The 19,928-nt window shown below is 47.3% G+C and overlaps 1 protein-coding gene across 2 annotated transcripts in view; it reads left to right on the top strand.

Annotated features, from left to right (window-relative positions):
• Nucleotides 1-19,928, top strand: part of IQSEC3 (IQ motif and Sec7 domain 3) — a 170,443-nt gene that overhangs the window by 127,373 nt on the left and 23,142 nt on the right. For both annotated transcript variants that reach the window (XM_006891331.1, XM_006891332.1), the window contains one exon: nucleotides 1,544-1,705. In XM_006891331.1, coding sequence (XP_006891393.1) covers nucleotides 1,544-1,705 — 162 coding nt within the window. The remainder of the gene's footprint in view (nucleotides 1-1,543; nucleotides 1,706-19,928) is intronic.

Raw genomic sequence — 19,928 nt, 5'->3', positions numbered from 1 at the left:
ATGTATACACCTGGTGCCAAGCAAAGGAAGTATGTGTCCTTTCCAGGAAATAAAAAGTACAGGAAGTACTCATCTCCATCTGCCACCCACTCACAGCTGAGCCAAAAACATGGCAACCTTCCTGCCCACATCTGTGTTCATTTACTTATTCATCTGACAGTTACTGACTGCTGGACATGCGAGCCACAAAGATGAGAAAGATACATCCCATGGTCTCAAGTAGCTTACATTCTAGGGGGAATAGCTACCATGTATAGCTCACCTTATGGAGAGTGTCTGTCTGTAATCTCGTTCAGCAATATATAGAGACAATTCTGACTCACAGCCACCCAGTGTGAGGAGCAGAAGCACAGCCACAACATTGTCTCGACTGTAAACTCTATAGATGCAGATTGCCGGGTTTTTCTTCCAAGGAGTGTCTGGGTTGGTTTGAATTGCCACCTTTTCAGTTAGCAGCTGAATGTTTAATTGTTCAACAGGCTTCTTACCCAGAAATATGTATAATTATACTATTTTATAGGAAAGAACACAGGTTCATACAAATAAGGTGAACAGCACACCATTAAACAGCTAAGAGTTGACAGAGTTAGGTGAAGTAAACTCTGTCCAACCTCAAATTCATTGCTCTTCTATGCCAGGCTACTATCTTGGTGTGCACAGACCCCTGCGCACTTATCCTCATTCATCCCCAAATGTTCACATAGACACTCAGATCCCCCAACACAGTGATTGCCAGATGATCTGTAGCGAAAAGCCAGGTCTTCCCAATACAGATTAGGCTGATGCTTTTCTAAAACACAATACAAGATGAAATCCTAGAAAAACAATCACATGCTTGGCTGTCCTGAAAATGCCATGTGCTATAAAAAGTTCTAGGTGCTTACCCTCAATGTCTGTGCCTTTTTTCGCTTGGCAATAAGAAACAGTCCAGGGATAAACATGGATCTGCCGATCAAATTTTTAAGAGTACATTTCCCTTAAGACATAGCATTGACCTAACAGAGGCTCAGCTCTCAGGGTAGACCAGGAGAGCAGGAGTCTAGTTAGTACCACGGGGAGGGAGGAGAGAGGAGGGTGGGAGAACCCACTTTTATTTCTTGTACTCTCTTCTGCTTCCAAAGTGGGTACCACTTATGACAACAAATGCAGGAAGTTAGGAAGGGCCTGAGGGGGCAAGGGGGAAGATGGGACACCACACCCTAAGGGGAAAATCCAACAGGAGTGAAGCTGGGAGGGAGAAGAGACTCCTCAGCAGTCCTCCTCCTGCTCTGGAATTTTCACTCTGCTTAGTGTCAGAACTCTCTTCCCACTTTGAAGTGGTCCTCATTCCACCCTGGGGAGTCTCAGAATGAGGCTCTGCTGGGAGGTTCCTCTATGAGGGATACCTCTAGGGTGGAATGAACGCTGGCCCTTCCTGAGAATGCGTTCCAGGGATCCTAGGGACTTCTAGGGTTTCCCTGGGCTGGAAGAAAAGAGGTTACAGATGGCTTTGTCTCACTCTGCACTTTTCTTCTTCCCCCACGTCTCCACGTCGCCTCTCCAGAAACCCAGACAAAGGCATCCAGTTCCTGATCTCACGGGGCTTCATCCCGGACACCCCCATCGGAGTGGCCCATTTCCTCCTCCAGCGTAAAGGGCTCAGCCGTCAGATGATTGGAGAGTTCCTGGGCAACAGCAAGAAACCGTTCAACCGCGACGTGCTGGAGTGAGTGCTCCCCACTAGCTGGCTTCTGGGGGTACTGGGCCCACCTCTTCCTATGTCCCACAACTCTCATTCCCAGAGTCTCCTTGAAGTTAAGGGCCCTCTTACCAGGGAAGAAAAAATCAGGGAGAAGGGAGTCCAGGAGATAGGAGATTTAGCAATCGCCCTAAATTCTTGCACCAACGTACAAGCTTCCTGATTGGCCGCAGTAGTTGGAATCACCTCATCTTTAGCCAATCACGCGGTCCTGATGAACCTGCTTCCCTTTTGAAAGCCTTTTTGAGGCTGTTGACTACTGTCCTGAGCCAGGTGCCATTTGAGGCTGAGGTCTAAAGGTGTGACCAGAGGAAACAAGAAGCCCCCAGCCTTGCTGCCACTCTCCAACAGAAAAGCTTGAAAAGAAAAGGGCTAGCCCCTCAGCACCGCCTCTGCCAGCCACCACCTACAGGATTCTCAGAGCCCTGCAACTTTACGTGCTCACCAAGCAAGATTTGTTTTCTCCTTGTTGTTGTTAAGTGCCATCGAGTCGAGTTGGCTCATAGCGACCTTATGAACAAAGACCTATACACTTGCATAACTTTAATTGTCTCTTCAAGTTCATAGACTTTCTGGAGGCAAGCTATTTGGGAAGTGGATGCCACTCCTGCCTCCAATGTTTTCTCATTAGCCACCACCAGAAACATGGGGCACAAGAAAGAAAGGGTTAGACTGAGGCGTCATAGAGAATGAAAATACTGTAATTTTATAAATCCACAATATAAATTGTCTAGCAAACACCCCCCCCCCAAAACACTAAAAAAAACAAACAAAAAAACCCCACAAACAAAAAACAACTTTTCTGAAGCTAAATAAATGGAGGCGGGAGCTCTGGTGGCCAAGTGGTAAGCAGCAGTACTATAATACCAAAGGTATGCAGTTCAAATCCACTAGCTGCTCTGTGGGAGAAAGATGAGGGCAGTCTCCTCTTGTGTGATTTACTGTCTCTGAAAAAACTCTTGGAGAGTCATCTATGGATCACTTCTGACTCCATGGCAAACAACAACAAATGGACTGGGGAGGAGGGCTCCTCAGGGTCTACCTAGTGCTCAGCTTTAGTGGCAGGGAGATAGCAGGCAGGCAGCAGGGTTAGATCTCTCCACACTCGGTGTATAGAGCTGCTGAGCTGAGAGGTTACATTGGTCTGGGGCTCAAGGGCAAGGTCTTGGAGGCAGAGGTGGTGAGACCCCATGAAGTTGACTCCAAGAGTCTGTTTCCTCAAACCCCTGATTTGTTCTTAGTATTCTGTCTTCCACTAGGCCCTTCGACTTTCTGTTTGAATGTCAGCAATGTTTAGTGAGCTTGCTTTCTCCTGGTGTGCAAACTCCTAGAAAAACCTCTCTATTTTATGCTGACCTGAGGAGGAATAAGGACCTGCCTAGACTGAGGCTGGGGCTCCCTTTAACCTTGGGTTGGAAGGCTTGAGGAGTTGTCCACTCTGGATAGCAAGGCCGTCAGTGTCCTGGTCTGAAAGCTCAGACACTTGGTGTCTATTTAGGGAGCGGTCTTGGTGCTGTGTTTGGACAAGTCACTACTCCTTGGGCCTGTGTCTGAAGCATGAGAAGTAGACTGTTTGTCCTCAGAAATCCCTTTAGCCTCACACATGTCTAAATTTTCTGACTGAGATGATTGTGTAATTCTGAATAGAGTTCAAAGAAAGAGGGCTTGAATTTGTCTGAGGGATCCTGGAATTCCCAGAAGGCTCTTATGTGGTAGCTCCTGCCTCAGACTGACTCATGCTGGTGTTTAAGAACCAGCATCTCCCTCTCTTGGGCTCCTTTTCCTCTTCACCCTCTGGTGTCCTCTCCCCTCCAGCGTTCTGTCTACTGTATGGAATGTGCAGAAGGAAGACGTGGAGGAAAGGCAAAAGAGAAGAAAGTATATTTTTCTCTTTTTCTTCCTTTTCATCCCTGTGCCCTTTGCTTTGCTTTGCTTTGGGGGTCTGCCCCCTTTTTGCAGTAGAGTGGAGAGGTCTTCTCACTCTGTGCTTGCCCACTGCCCCACATCCCCTATTGTCTCTGCTCTGGGGCTGGAGTGACTGTCCTGCTTCACACACAGATTCTCCAGACTGTCATCTCGTCCCTTCTGCCTTCCTCAGCCCCCAAATGGCCCAGGTCCACACTGATGTAGAGTACGAGGAAACCATGGCTTTGGCTCAGGTTCAGCTTGTGCTCAGCAGTTCAGTAAAACTTAATTACCATCCCACCTCCACCGTCTCCCAACCCCTGCACCCCTCACCTTCTCCTCCTTTCCCCTCAGCTCCCCAGGCTGCATGTGGAGGCAGCTGCTATGAAGGGTGAGAGGCAGGGTTAACCGCCGAAGTGGGAGTCACCCAGTTAGCCCAGGATTGGAGTGGGTCGGGCTGGACTCCCACCTTAGTGAATTCTCCCAGTGAGAGGAGGCAGGAGAAAGGGCTGGATCTCAGTGAAGGATCAGATTCACTAACCCTGTCTCTACTCTGAATGTGTGGTGTAACTACGGGCACGCCATTTCTTAAGGTTTCCTCACTTGTAGAGTGAGAGTTCTGAACTGTGCGATGTCACCTCCATGTCCATGAATCTGTGTTCTTTCCCATTCCAACTGCTTTGTTGCCCACTGGAGTTATATGCAGAATCGTTTGCCCAAAACCACAAGTCCACAGCTTGTCCTCTGTCAGGAGCAACCCTGCACCTCCAAGGAATCGGCTGGGAGTTCATGCGCAAACTCCATCACCATTCAACAGGGGTAGGGTACTCACTGAGCAGCTCCATCCCTGTCAGGAAATGTCAATTTGAAAAGAGGCTTTAATTTTGTAAGAAGGTTTGGTAGCATTGGGAGAGAAAAATACCGGCCATACATAGAAGCCAAAGCTTTGATATGGTGGAAAAAAATTATAAATTCTTCACTACAGATTAGTAAGTAAGCCCATGCTTATCTTGCTTATTAGGTAACCCAATCCTGCCGTTCATTGTTCACTCAACAAACAGTTGAGCATGGCACTTGGGGGGGGGGGGTTCGAGTGTGTGTGTGTGAACAGACATTGTTCATGCCCTCAAGGAGCTTCAGACATCAAGGAGGAGAGATTGTGAAGAGCTTGCAAAGAGAGCATGAGCGGGGTAAGGGATGATTGCTCTGCTCATGCTGATGTATGGGTCCCGCCGCTTTGTTCTGTCACCATGAAGGCCCTTGGGCTCTGAAGGCCCCGCTCTCATAGCCTCTGCACACTGACTCAGCTCCACTAAGAGAATCCCTCCTCCCCTGAGGCCTCACTTCTCTAACTACAGGGGGTGTCTCCAGAGGGCCCCCTGCTAGGTGTCAAGAGAAGATGGAGAAGCAGGCAGAGGTAGGCACCAGCAGGTGAATTTGATGCCAGACTTCTCAGCCTTTCTCTGCTGTGCAAGTCAGCCATCCTGGAGTCTTCCAAGGGCTGCTGCCCCTTTCCAACTCCCACGAGGGAAAACCATACAATCATAAAGTCGCCCCTTGCCATTTTGCCCAGGCCTGAAGGCTTCATCAGGATTCTGCACGGCTCCCCTGCCCCCGCCCGGTGACATTCAGCAAGTCGCATCCGTTCTGTACAAAGCTGTTTGCTGAATAAAAGGATATAAATCACCCATCCCCTTGGAGACAGAGACAGCTCAAACCACAGCACTCTACAAGAAGCAGAAAGATTGGAGTCTGGGGGGTGAATGGGGGGGAACAAAACCTTCAGGAGGGGGAGGAGAGAGGCACCCCTCTCTCTCCCCCTCTCCCCCCCCCCCCCCCCGGTGCCCCGGCCTCTGTGAAGAAGGAAGGAGGCAGGACTGGAGCAATCCACTGGCTGTTGACCTGTGTCTGAGCATCCAATGATGCAGTGGCATTTGCCTCCAGAACCTGGCGCTCCTGCAGGCTGATGTCGCCATCCCTTTGTGTCCTCTTTCTACTGAAGACATACATTCCAGGAAGGATTGCTTCCACTAAGCTCTGTCAAATCTGAGCGAAGGCATTCTGAGCTCCAAGGGGCATTCCTATTCCAGTGCTAACACTGAAAGGTCGGGCTTTGCTATTGTTTTACGGAGAAAGCAGCTTCTGTTTCCTTATTTTAAAAGTGGTGATAATTTCAAAATTTAAAGAGCTGTAAAGTGCTTAAGTCAGTCCCCAGAACATTTAAAAAAAAATTATAGCTGATCCTACAGTGGGTTTTCAGAGACTGTAAATCCACATGAGAAGAGATTGCCTTTCTCCCAAGGAGCGCCAGCCTGGCACCTACTAGACTATAAAACAAAATTTTAAAAACTGTTGCTGTCAAGTCAATTCCAAGTCATGGTGACCTCATGTATTGTAGAGCAGAACTGCTCTCCTAGGATTTTTAGGGGTGTGACCTTTCAGAAGCAAATTGCCAGTTCTTTGTCTCAAGAGGCCTCTCTCTAGGTGGGTTCAAACCACCAACCTTTCAATTAGCAGACCAGCACTTAGCTGGTTTTGCCACTCAGAGACTCCCAGCACTTTGTAAGGTTTCTTTAAATGTTAGCTATTTCCATTATTATCTTGCTTGAAAGTACCAGACTTTCCCACATTCCTCATCCCAGTTCATACACACGTACAAGGAAACCATAAACACCTCAGGCCTAACCTGGAGTCAGCTCTGCTCGTCAAACAAGAACTTGATGGGACTGGCTGGGGGCTTGATGAGGAAAGGTGTATTGCTAACGCTAGGGTCCATCATGAGCTCTGAGAAGTCATGTCCTAAGATAAGAAGAGAAAGGTGGTGGCAGGCCCTGACTTGGGAGCAGACAGCAGCCCGGGTTCAAATCCTTTGGGGCTGGAAGCAACTCCCTTTTCGTTTTCACGTGGCTGGAAAATTTGGCTCTGCTCTATTTCCTTTCTGAAATATTCGCTTCAGCAGGTTTGAAAGCCAGTGGATGGAGCAGTATTCAGCAGGCTCTTTTCTGGCCTGAGCGATTTTTTCTGATGTGAATCACTCACATACACACGCGCGCGTATGCCATCAACATCTATCACATCTATGAAAATGCCAGTAACAGCTTTGGGGCAGCTTTCGGGTTGAGCTGTGAGAAGAAAGTTTCCTGGGTGTTCTGTCCCTCCACTGTGTCTTCTCCAGCCTTTGTTAAATTCCGAGGCATATTAGAGTTTGACGTTTCAGTCAGATTTCATTATTTCATTTCCATGGAAATGTGTTGGCCAGAGTGTAACAGATTTGTTCTTCTTAGGGGACATTTAGAAATGAAGACAGATTGTCTGTCAAACTCAACAGGCTGGAAGGCACTGGCCTTTCATTGCTGGGATATGTTCTGCCCAGGATGCCACGTGTAATCTCAGAAGAGTTTTCTTGTTCATAAGGGATTTCCACCAGGAAGGGGAGAGCAGGTCAGGTGACCCAGGCAGAACCTCATAGGTCTGAACAATGACTCATTGCTGAGTCAGAACTGACTCCTAGTTGACCCTCCAGTGGGCTTTCCGAGTCTATAAAGCACACATTTAATAGACTGTAAATTGGCCCATATTTCTCCTGAGGAACAGCTAGTGGATTCAAACCGCCTGCCTGTGGATTGGCATCACAGCTCCTTGCCCACTAGGCCACCGGATCTCACGTCATAGGTCTGGAGGAGAGCAGAAAGATGACCAGGGCAGGCATGAACTCTGGGACCATTTCCACAGCTTTGAAAACTGTCTGTTGCCACAATCTAGAGTAATGGGAGAGGGAGTCTCTTGTAAAAGTGGCATCTTTGTGTTTATGGCCTTAACGCTTTATCTCATTCATTCTCATTCTCTGTTGTCCCCCTTCCCACTCCTGGATGAAGGATTCTCCTTAGCAATAAAGTCTGGAGTATTGAAGACTCACTTTACTCCTCTGTGTGGAGATCTTGGTACCCGGAGTGTGAGCTGGACAAGTTAAGAGTTGAGACTCCCTTTGACTTGGTTAGTTTTGCATATAAATCAGACATCCTTCCCTCAAAATGAACATACCTGCCACCCATTGCCTTTGCTCAGCTCTGGAGGGATCTCACTTAGTCCACGTGTGCTACTCAGATGTGGTTACAGTGGGCCACTCTCAGCAGTGGGCTTTATAAGAGGGAGTGTCCTGGAGCCATGCTCCCCCAGGTTTTATTAGGAGGGCTGTCTGTGAGGGAGCAGGCCGTGAGTTGCAATCATGACAGCGCTCATTGATCACACAGCATTGACTGTGGGCCAGGAGGCATAGTTCCTCAAACCTTGCATGGAAAACATCTTTTCTGCCTCTCAGTGATTCTGTGAGGCCAGTGCTATTAATCTGTGCTGTTTCCCAGATGAAGGAACTGAGGAACAGAGAGGCTAAGTAGCGTATTCACAGTTGCAGGGCTGATCAGTGGCCGAGATGTGAAGCCAGACAGGCTGGTTCTATAGCTGTGCCTTTTCTCTATACCAGCCTGCTTCTGTGCTTCACCCTGAGACCAGATTGGCCTGAATGCTTTTGTAGGCCTTTTAAGGCTCCAGTCGTAGATCATGGCCCCTCAGATGGTCAGCTAGTTAAACCTTCTCATTTTATCCAGCCAGAAACTAAGCTCTAGAGAGAAGAAATGACTAGTGCTCTGGCCAACAGCAGAGGAATGGTGCTGGCTCAGGTGCTGTCCCACTCCTTGATGTACTTTTATTTGCTCTGATCTGCTTGTCTGGGAGGGAAGCAAAGCTGAGAAACTGATTCATAAGTCTCCAGAGGCCCGAGCTAGATTCTGCTTCCTCTCTCTGGTGTATGTAAATTTTAAAGGGTCAAAAGATGAATGTGTAATTATGGAATTTCAGGCAGAGTTAATTGGCGGTGAAGGGAAGGGTCTTCCTAACACTTAAACTAGAAGAGACTCTGAATTATTTACCCAGCTGGTATGACAACTCAGACTTGGTCTCCAGGTACATAATAAAAACAATCATTTCTAAGCCTTGTTATGTACGAAGAACTTTGCTCACATTATCTCAGTTAAATCTCATTACAGCTTTACCAAGTGTGCATTGTAGGTGTCATCTCATTCTACACACGAGGAAGCTGAGGCTCTTTCTCTCTTTCCTCACTGCCATCGAGCTGGTTCTGACTGATAGCCGACTGTCCAGCAGGTTTCCACTTAAGAGGAGACTGTGCGTCTTTCCCATGAAGTGGCTGGTGGATTTGAACCATCGGAGCAGTGTGGGCCTTTAGGTTAGCAGCACAGCTTTCTACAGACTACACCATCTGAGCTCCCTAGACAGACAGACTAAGTGACTTGAATAGATAGATAAAGGCTGGAAACTAGTTTCAACCTGGGTGTGCCTGAGAGTGAAAACTTGCCTGACTTCTCTCTGTGCTCGCCGTGATTGGCATAGAACACATAGCTGGTCTCCAGATCAGCTGCATCACCATCACCTGAAAACTTGCAGAAAGGAGAATTCTCAGGCTCCTCCCAAGACCTACTGACTCCAAAGCTCTGGGTTTGGGTCTAGCAATGTTTTAACAGACCCTCCAGTTGATTTGAGAGCCAATAACAAGGGAAACCCTCAATGGGATGGATTACCGTAAGAGCCACACCAACATACACATTATTTATGAGCAATCACCAGTGGAGATGGTGTAAGACTAGCCAGTGTTTCATCCTATTACACAGGTAGTCCCCTGGTTACAAATGAGATCCATTCCTAAGTGTGCCCTTAAGTTGAACTTGTAAGTAAGTCAGAACAAGTGCATATGATTCTTATTTAGCCTCACTTTGGTGCAAGAAGGGGGCTCTGGTGGCCCATAAGGGGTAGTACCTCTTTGGCAGTTCAAATCCACCAGAAGCTCTGAGAGACAAAGATGGGAAATCTTCTCTTGTGCTATTTGTTGTTGTTGTTAGGCGCTGTCATGTCGAGTACGACACATAGTGACCCTATGAACAATAGATCTGAACCCTGTCCTGTCATGCACCATCCTCATACCTCCTGACACACTAGTGCCCATTGCAGCAGTCACTGTGTCAATCCACTTGGTTGAGGGTCTTTTCCTTTGTCAACCCTCTGCCTTTCCGAGCATCATGACCCTCTGCAAGGAATAGCCCCTCCTAGCAACATGCCCGAAATATGTGAGGCAAAGCTTTATCATCTTTGCCTCCAAAGAGCACTCTGGTTGCTCTTTCTCCAAGACATATTTATTTGTTCTTTTGTGCAATTTACAGCCTCTCAGAATTCACTGGAGGATCAGCTATGTGTCATTTCTGGATGAAAGGCAATATGTTGGACATGTTAGTTTAAGAAGGGGCCCTAAGGCACAGTGGTTAAAGCACTCAGCTATTAACTGAAATATCAATGGTTCAAACCCACCGGCCACTTCACATGAAGTAGGTGTGGTGGCCAACTATAATATTTACACCTTTGGAAACGTTTTAGGGCACTCTGCTATCACACAGGGTCTCTGAGTTGGAATCGAATCAGTGGCAGTAGCTTTTGGATTGGTTAAATGTTAGAAAAGGTCTTTTCAATGATTCAAAAGCCGCAAGTGCAGCAAGGGAAGGCGATTATGATAAGCCTTTGTTGTGAGTAGGGGCTGGTTCAGTATTTTCCAAATGAGGGCAAATTTTACCTAACATTAAAGGGCACGTTCTGGTGCCCTAGTGGAAAGAAGCGGTGCTGCAATCCTGAAGGTATACAATTCCAATCCACCAGCTGCTCTGCAGGAGAAGGAATGGGCAGTCTCCTCCCCAATGATTAACTGCCTCTGAAAACCTGCTGGAGGGTCAGCTGTGGGTCTGTTCCGACTTGAAGGTGCACGACAACAAGGGCACGTGGAAGGTAGATGTTTGTAACCTGGGGACATAAAGTCACCATCAGTTGGAGCAGACTCCGTGACCATTAACAACCACCAGGTGATTTCTGATGGATAAAGTTTGAGAACAAGTGTTGAGGGTTCCTCCATGTCCAGCATAAGAAATCTCACTGGCTCTCCTGTGTTTGAGGAGTTTAACCTCAGTTCTATGGATGCCAAAGTCCATCCCTTGTGAAGCTCCTCAAATAAAATTGTCCTTGTCCCTGTGTTGTCTCCAGGACCACTGGCAGATCACAAGAGTCAGCTTCCTCCAGCTCTATTTTTTGCAGCCACATTGAACTTTAAAAAAAAAACAAACCCCTTCACCTCTGTGGAGTGTGGTTTGAGTTCCGACTAACAAAAATAGCTCCCTGGCAGATGGGGATCTTTTTAATTGAATTGTATAAACCAAGAATTTAAGAAATAAAAGCAGCGTTCCTACATGATGGGATTGTGGACAGCTTGGTCTTCATCCTAATCCTGAGACCCTCGCTGGGTCTACCACCTGGGGCACAAACCCCACCTCTGCATCTTGTTCGCCTCCTCTGGGGCTACACTTGGGCCTCACCTTCCAAATCTTTGCTGTTTCTTCCAGCCAATTAAAAACCCCTGCTGCTGTCATTACCTATTTTCAGCTCGCAACCAGTTCTTTTGTCTGCCAGACAGTCTGGTTAAAAAAAAAAAGTTGAGATGACGAAATTCATTTTGATCACAGTCGTGTAGGACGCCTCATTTACCTGCAAACACACACCTCTTCCACTCACAGAGCAGTGTTAACAAGCAATTTTATGCAAGATTGTACCTGTTTATACAGATGCAGGGAACATCTGTGCTTATGTCTCGCCAGCCCTTTCGAGGTATTTGCCATGGTCCCTGCAAGAAAGAGAGAGGTCTGAGCACAGCCTGCCCACCTCCGGATTCACCCGCCGATCAGTGGCACCTCCCCAGACAGGCTGAGACATGCTCAGTTGGCAGCAGTCTAATCAGTGCCAGTTTGCTCCAGTTCTCATCACTCCCTCACTTGTGTTTGCAGCTGGAGGAGGAAGCAAGCATGAGCACTGTACACGCACCTCTGCAAGCCACAGGGACCGTCTCCACAGAGCACAGGGCAGCTGTGTCCGGGGACCAGGGGAATACCAGGGGATCTGAGCAAAGCAGGTGGAGCAATCCCAGTCCATGGGGCCGAGCAACCGAAGGTGCAGCCCACTGTGGTTGCTTCCCCCACTGACAGCATGCCTCAGCTCCTGTTCATTCACTTAATTGGTCTCTCACTCATCCATTCATCTACAAGTATTCACTGAGTGCATGTATCTACCAGGGATGCAGAGGTGAGAAGAACTGCCACGTCCTACAGCCTAACGAAGCTATTGTTGGGTAGCAGTGAGGAGGAACTGACCCATAGCTGACATTGCAGTCGGATTTTCAGAGGCAGTTCAGTGCACAGGAGGAGACTGCGTATCTTTCTCCTGCTAAGCAGCTGGTGGATTCAAACTGAAAGCACCTTTGAATTAGCAGCCCAGTTCCTTACCACCAAGCCATTAGAGCTAGGCAAATGTCATGACACAGAGAGAAATACAACAGGGAAGGGCGTGTCCGTGGTGCAGCGGAGGCTGGGGAAGACACCTTGAGAGGTCAGTAACTAAACCAGAGACCTGTAAGGTTGGGACTGGGATGGGACAGCAGGAGGAAAGAACAGTGTGTGCAAAAGCATGGAAAGAGGAGCAAAAGACTTATTAGGAGGCTCCGGAGAGGTGAAGCCAGTGTAGGGGAGGAGCAAGAGAAACTGGAGAAGCTAACAAAGCTGTGCTTGTTTTCTTGGGAACTTGGCTTTTCACACTGGGGTGATAGGGAGCCCTTGGAGAAACATAAGCAGAGGAGTGAGTGCCAGGACCAAATGAGTGTCCTAGAAGGATGGTGCTGGAGGAGATGGAAGATGGTTTGCAGGCAAGGTTAGGGGGATGTTGTGGCAGCAGTCCTGGGGCAAAGTGTCTAAGGTCTGAACCTCAGTAGGGGCCATGGAGAGGCGAGAAGCAGGCAGAGCCACAGAGAAGCCAGGGACCTGGTGATTCGTGGGAGAAGAGTAGAGGTGGCTGATCCTAGTAAACAGCCTCCTGGGCTGACGAGGCTTCAGAATACGCAGCCTCTGCATATGCATGTTTGTGCTGCAGGCCCACTAGAGGAAATTATGCAAAATAAACATGCATGCGTTTTCTGTTTTAAGCGAGGGAGATACAAGGTTTAGGAACACTTCATCTGAAGAATTTATCTAACTGGACATTGCCAAATATTTACTCAGAACAAGTTAATCCATCAAATACCAAATAAACCACAAATATATGCAACCTGGTTTGCCTGCAAGTTATGATCTTGTGACTATTCCCTAGTTACTGGCATTTTCACCAGCGTAGCCCAGGTGATTTCAGCAAGCCAGAACTCCTAAGTGTCAAGTTCCAGTCAAATGCAGAGTTGATGGTTTTCATAAGCCCTTAGCACTTAGTTGCACCATTAATGTGGTCTTTTATAAACAACATAAATCAACCAAGCTCGTGTGGCTTAGGGAGCTCTGGTTGCCTAGTGGCAAGAAACTGTGCTGCAGACCCAAAGGCACACAGTCCTAGGCCACCAGCTGCTCCGTGGGAGAAGGATGGGCAGTCTCCTCCCATGTGATTACTGCCTCTGAAAACCTGCTGGGGGTCAGCTATGGGTCAGTTCCATCTCTACAGTACAAAACAGTAACGGCAATATAATGAGGGCAAACCTACGGGCAGAGATAAAAACTGAAGAGCTGTCAGTTTGCAGATGGCATGTAGCGACACCGGGATGGGTGAGGTAGCCTAGAGAGAGGTGGTTAAAATGGAGAAGGGGCCACGTGTCCAGCTCTAAGTTGGAGGTCACGTGGAAGAGGCAGGAACAGTCAATTGCAGGGAGGGTGGTGTGATAGAAACTTCTAGAGAGGAGTAGTTTCAAACAAGGTGTGAGTAACTATGTTGCTAACGCCAAGAGGCCAGGACAGAAGAGAGGTCATTGGGTTTAGCAACACAGGGGCCACCGGTGGCCTCGACAAGAGTTTTAATGGGAATCTTAATGGACTGAAATTGGCTGGAAAGCAAATGGAAATGAGGAAATAGAGACAGCATGAGTAGAGAGGTCTTCTTGGAATAGGGGCTAGAAGGCAGTAGGGTCAAGGTGGAATTTTAACATGTGAAAAAGGAAAAAGGCAAGACTTTGTGTGCAAATGAGAATGCTTTGCAAGGGAACAAGAAATTAATAGTATTTGAAAGAAAATCTCCAATGTAACATGTCTAAAACTAAAGTCTTGATTTCTCCCCAGCACATGTGACCACTCATCTCAGTAAATATTACCAGTTCACCAGATGCTCAAGTCAGAGATCTGACCTTGTCATTAACTCCTCTTTTTCATCATCTCACCCCATCAGTTCTTTTTCTAAAATGTATCTTAAATAATCTATCTCCACAATTTATCTCCTCTGCATCTCCCCTAAACCCACACCCCATCATCTCTAGCTTGGACCTGATCCCCTGCTTTGTTCTTGCCTCTCTATCCCGTTCATTCTTCCCTCGACAACCAGAAAAACCTTTTTTGAAACAAGCAAGATAATATCACTCCTCTGATTATCCCTTTGTACGGTTTCATGCGGCATTGAAGAGAAAACTCCCAAATCTTTCTCATGACCACCAAGCTCTAACTGATCAAGCCCCTAGTAACCCCCTTGGCATCACAACTCTTAGTCCTTGTTCTTTCCCTCCCTCTCTGCACGGCAGCTTCATCGTCACCCTCTGTTGTTGTTGCTGTTGTTATAGACTGTGACTCTCAGAGGTCCTATGAGCAGATCAAATCTTTGCTCCTGCACCATCTTCACGGTCCCTGCTGGCCTCCAGCCCATTGTTGCAGTCACTGTGTCAGCCCATCTCCTCGAGTGTCTTCCTCTCTTTCTCTGACCTTCCATTTTTACCTGCATGTCATCTTTTTTTTAAGAACTGACACCTTCTAACAACTTAACCAAAATATATGAGACAGAGCCTTACTCTCTTTGCCTCTAGGAGCATTCTGGGTGTGCTTCTTCGAAGACAGATTTATTTATTCTTTTGGTAGTCCTCAAGATATTCAATAATTCACACCAACACTTGAAAGTTCTTCCCTAGCACAGGGCATTTCCATGTGCTTTTCCCTTTGCTGGAAGGCCCTTCCTCACCCCTTCCTCCCTTCAGTCAACTCCTACGCATCTTTCATGTCTCCTTTCTGGACACATCAATATATAATACATAAAAGACAGTCTATGTCTTCTCATGAAACCCTGGCCTTTCTCTTAACAGGATTTTTCAAAATTTAATGAAATGATTTGACTGTGCATGTACAAAGAGGAACAAGAAAAGACTAAGATGGTTAGGTATCAGAAGAGACTGTGACTATTATACTAGAGTGCCAAGAAGCCAAAGCAAAGGAAAGAAATCAAGATGTTAAGGAGCTGAGCAGAAAATTTCAAAAGACATCTCAGGAAGACAAAGCAAAGTATTATAATAAAATGTGCAAAAAGCTGGAGTTGGAAAGATAAAAGGCACAAACTCATTCAGCATTTCTTAAGCTGAAGGAGTGGAAGAACAAATTCAAGCCTCGAGCTGCAATACTTAAGGATGTTATGGGCAGAATATTGAATGATCCAGGAAGTATCAAAATAAGTGGAAGGAGTATACAAAGTCCCTGAATCAAAAAGAATTGGCTGACATAGAAGAATTTAATGAAATAACATATGACCAAGGGGCAATAGTGATGAAAGAGGAAGTTCAAGCTGGTCTGAAGGAATTGGCAAAAACAAGGCCCCAGGAATTAGTGGAATACCGACATATTTATAGCCCTGGATGTGCTCACCAGATTGTGCCAAGAAATCTGGAGGACAACCACCTGGTCATCTGACTGGAAGAGATCCATATTTATTCCCATTCCCAAAAAAAGATGATTCAACAGAATGTGGAAATTATTGAGCAATATTACTAATATCATACTCAAGGAAAATCATGCTGAAGATTATCCAAAGACGACTGAAACAGCACATCAACAAAGAACTGCCAAAAGTACAAGCTGGGGTTAGAAGAGGCTGTTGCACTAGGGACATGATAGCTATGTGAGATGGATCTTAGCTGAAAGCAGAGTACTAGAGAAATATCTACCTGTGTTTCATTGACTATGCAAAGGAATGTAACTGTGTGGATTACAAATTGTGGCTAACCTTGAGAAGAATAGGAATCCCGAACACTTGACTGTGCTATGCGAAACCTACACTTGGACCAGGAAGCAGTCATCAGAACAGAGTAAGGAAACACTGCATGGTTCACAGTTAGGAAAGATGTATGTCTGGGATGCATCCTGTCTCCATACCTTTTCAATCTATATGTGGAACAGATCATTCAGGTGACTGGAATTTTTGAGGAGGAATATGACATCAGGACTGGAAGAAGATTCAATAATAACCTGCATAATGCAGATGATACAACCCTGCTTGCTGAAACTGAGGAGGACATAAAGCATTTGCTGCAGAAGGTAAAGGACTGTGGCCTTCAATATGAATTGAAGCTCAACATCAAGAAAACAAAGAGTCTCACCACTGGGTCAATTGGCAGCGTCATAATAGATGGGAAAGAGGTTGAGATTAATAACTATTTCAGCTTGCTTGGTTCTACAATTAACACTCTTGGTACCAGCAGTCAGAAAATCAAAAGACAAATTGTGTTACGAATATCTGCTGTTAGTGACCTCTACTGAGTGCTGAAGAGTAACAATGTCAGTCTAGAGACTAAGGTGCACCTGATCCAAATCATGGTCTTCGCAATTACTTGCTATACATCAGAGAGCTGGACAATGACTAAGGAGATAGATGAATCAATGTCTTTAAGTTGTTGTACTGAAGAAGAGTATTGAACATACTATGGACCACCAAGAGAACAAATAAATAGGTCTGTCCTAGGAGAGGTGAAACCAAGTTGCTCTTTGGAACCAAGGATTTTGAAGCTCTGTGTCACATACTTTTTGGGATGTTGCTGGGAGGGGCCAGTTCTTGGAGAGTGGCACCATGCTTGGAAAGGTGGAGGGACAGTGCAGGAGAGGGAGGCCCTGGATGAGATGGAGTGACACAGTAAACGGGGTAATGGGAATAGGTGTGTCAGAGATACTGAGACTGGTTCAGGATAGGGCAGGGATAGAACTATTGTACATAGGGTTGCTATAAGTCGCAGGCGACTTTATAGCACATAACAACAACGTGTAATATTTGTCTCTTCTATCAGGATAGACACTGTACTTGTGTCACTTGCCACTTAGACCTATTCCCTAGCATAGTGCCTTGCACACAGGAGGCCCTTAATGCATGTATATGGAAAGAAAGCCAGCCAGGAGTCAGCAAAAGCACAAGAAAGGGAAGGTAGGAAGGGGGGAGATGCCCCTTAATGCACCTTTGCTCTCTTAGGCCAGCTCAGAATCTGTAGGGAGTCAGAAAACTTCTGTGCTGATTGCAGACAGCCTAGTGACTACACTCATAGCTGCACGTCTGTGACTGCGTCTGACTGTCCTTTGGTCCCTCACAGGCCGCCTTCGCGAATCTGGGCAAGTTAGGTGCCCTCACCTCCACCCCCAGAGTATCATGAGCACCTGCCTGGAGCAGCAGGAGCAGCAGAGTGTGGGCGGGCTTGCCTGACCCAGTCAGCTAGAAATGCAGCGCATGCAATCCCCCAGCAGGGCTGGCTCCCCTGAGCTTTCCTTTCCTCCTCTATAAGAAAAATAATGGGGCGGTGGCTCATATTGAACAGAATTGAGATCATTAAGTCACTGCACACTTAGTGAAGCCCTAAGAGCAAAAGTCAGTAAATGAGGACTCAGAGGGAGCTGCCACCCACAGAGGGCACCCGCAGAGATGAGTGGGTGACGCAGGAGAGCTACCACCTACAGAGCTGAAGTGGAGAGGGCATGTTTGAGAGCGGACCCAGCTAGAAGCTGAGACCTTGCAAGACCAGGAATCATAAAACCTGTTCTTCCTAGGTTTGGGATCATGGGATTGAATTTCATTTTTGCCTACAGTGAAATGGGGAGATTATACACCAGAGAAAAATCACTGGGATCTGCGTGATGTTTTTCATCTTACAGAGAAGATGCCAGCTAGGAACGCTAGAGATGTCCAGGGTGGTGGCTGGCTATCTTGAGTCAAAGTGACAGACAGATGAATTTAGTAAACCGTCAACAGTTTGCTCCCCACACAGATTCCAGGCAAAGAGGGATGAAAGGGGAAAGGTTTCAAATGCTGGTAAAAACAAAAAAACTGTTGCCATTGGGTTGATTCCAACTCATGGTGACCTTATATGCTACAAAGTAGAACTGCAATCTTTAGAGTTTTCTTAGCTGTGGTCCTTATCAAACCAGATTGCCAGGCCTTTCTTCTCTGGCACTTCTGGGTAGTTAGTAGCTGAGAGCAAATAATTTGTGCCACCCAAGGATCTCTAAGGATAGTGCAGGGTAGGGCAAACTTCTAATGCATTTTTCATAGACTTGTTGTGAGTTGTAGTCAATTTGACAGCACCTAACAATAAGAAGCCTCTTTAAGTGTTGGAAGATATGGTAGAGAAAGAGAAGCGATAATGAGAGAGGAAGAGAGAGTTGGGAGACTAGGAAAAGTGTAGATGAAGCTTATGCGGAAGGCCGAGGCTTATCCTTTGGGAGTGACTCATGCTGGGAAGGAGGATGAGGGTTGTGTGTAAGTCCCAGGTGACCTTGGTCCTTGCAGTGGGTAACAGCCTGAGAGGATGGAGACCTCCGAGGTAGAGGCTAGAAGCAGCCTTACTGATGGAGGGGGCAACCTCATCGCAACCTTCTTCTCCAAGAGGACACAGACCCCACCAGGAAGGAGATCATTGACAGCCAGGCACCATGCGAGGTGTGTTCAAAGCCCGGCGGACGTGCTCCTGCAGTCCTGGGCCTTTCCAGAGCATCTGCAGCGCCTTCACAGTGGAGCGTGGCTCTCTGCAGAGATGTCTGAGTAGGGGACTGCTGAGGGGTCACTTCGTGTGGTCTCCTCTAGAGACTGTCAGTCCTCCAGCTCCCTGCCAAATGCTAGTGCATGGTGGCAATTGCAGAGTGGGAGACAGGAAATGGGGAGGGGAGTTTTTTCATACCATCACCCCTCCCTCCCTCTTATTCTCAACCAGAAGGATCCCTTATAGCCATGGGGGAGGACACAGGTCCCTGTGGACCCTGTAATTGCTGGACTTACAATTTTAAAGTCTCCACATGGGTCATAGTCTCTCTCACCCTACACTCAAACCAGTCGTTAGTGTTCATATTTAAGGATCATCTGAAGAGCTTGTTAAGAATGCTGATCCCCAGCTCTGCCTCCAAGGATCTAACTTGGTAAATCTGGGGTGAGGTCCAGAGAAGTGCATTTTAGCAAACGTCCCTTGTCTCTTTAAGGTGGAGGCCTTGGGATACATACTGGAAGATGTTTGATACTGAACCCTCCAGCTCCATGGCCCTCGTATATTCCCCCTGGCATCCTCCAGCACATTCTGTGGGCAGTGATTGATTTTGCCTTTGCTCCTGTTCTGTGGACCCGTGGTTCCACCTGGCTGTGGCTCCCGTCCTGGTCCTTGGCTCTTGGGCTCTTGGCTCATTACTAGAGCTTTTAGCTGCAGCATTGCGTGAGCAAGTGAACGAGAGGGCTGCATGTCACCTGAGTGAAGAGCTGGAAACTAGGCCATCATGCTTGGCTGAGCAGATCCCACCCTCTTCCAGCTGCTCCCGCTGCCTCCTTGTGCCACCTTTCCCAAGCTCCCAGGCCTCCCCAAACACCCTCCAACCTCGTGGGGTGAGGCCTTATCCAGAACACTAGACAAAAATGCATCATGATAAGCCTTGGAGAGGACACAGGTGAGGGAAGCAGGGTGTCAGCACCTCAGGCTCAAGGGTCAGTGGGGAGAAGGGGCAGACATAGAGGGTGATGCACACAGTCTTGTGGAGGCAACTGGAGGCCAGATCGAAGGAACCAAGGGGTCCTCCAAGAGGCCGCCTACTCTCCTCCTTGACTTGACTCCTTAAGAGTGGGGATTTTGGAGTAAGAGGGTGCAATGTGACAGTACTTCATCCCCAGGCCCCTCTGCCCTACCCATCCTAGTCCAAGGTGTTTTTCTCATGTCAAATCTCTTCATGAGCGTATCTGCCTCAGATTCATCTCCGTCTTGTTTCTCTTGTCTGTCTGTAACAGTGCCTCTCCCTTTCCCTCCCTCTGTCTCTGTTTTGTTCGCTGCCCTCTCCCTGTGTCTCTATTTCTACCTGTAGGCTGGTTTCTCTGTCTCCCTTCCTCTACTTTCCCTCCTCGCCCCTCTCTCTCTCCTTGTGTCTTCTTTCCCTTCTTGTTCTCTCTTCCCTCCCAT

The sequence above is a fragment of the Elephantulus edwardii genome, unplaced genomic scaffold, assembly GCF_000299155.1.
Source record: "Elephantulus edwardii isolate Elephantulus edwardi_28Jun2011 unplaced genomic scaffold, EleEdw1.0 scaffold00096, whole genome shotgun sequence".
Classification (NCBI taxonomy): Eukaryota; Metazoa; Chordata; class Mammalia; order Macroscelidea; family Macroscelididae; genus Elephantulus; species Elephantulus edwardii.
This window is presented reverse-complemented; position numbering and strand designations above follow the sequence as displayed.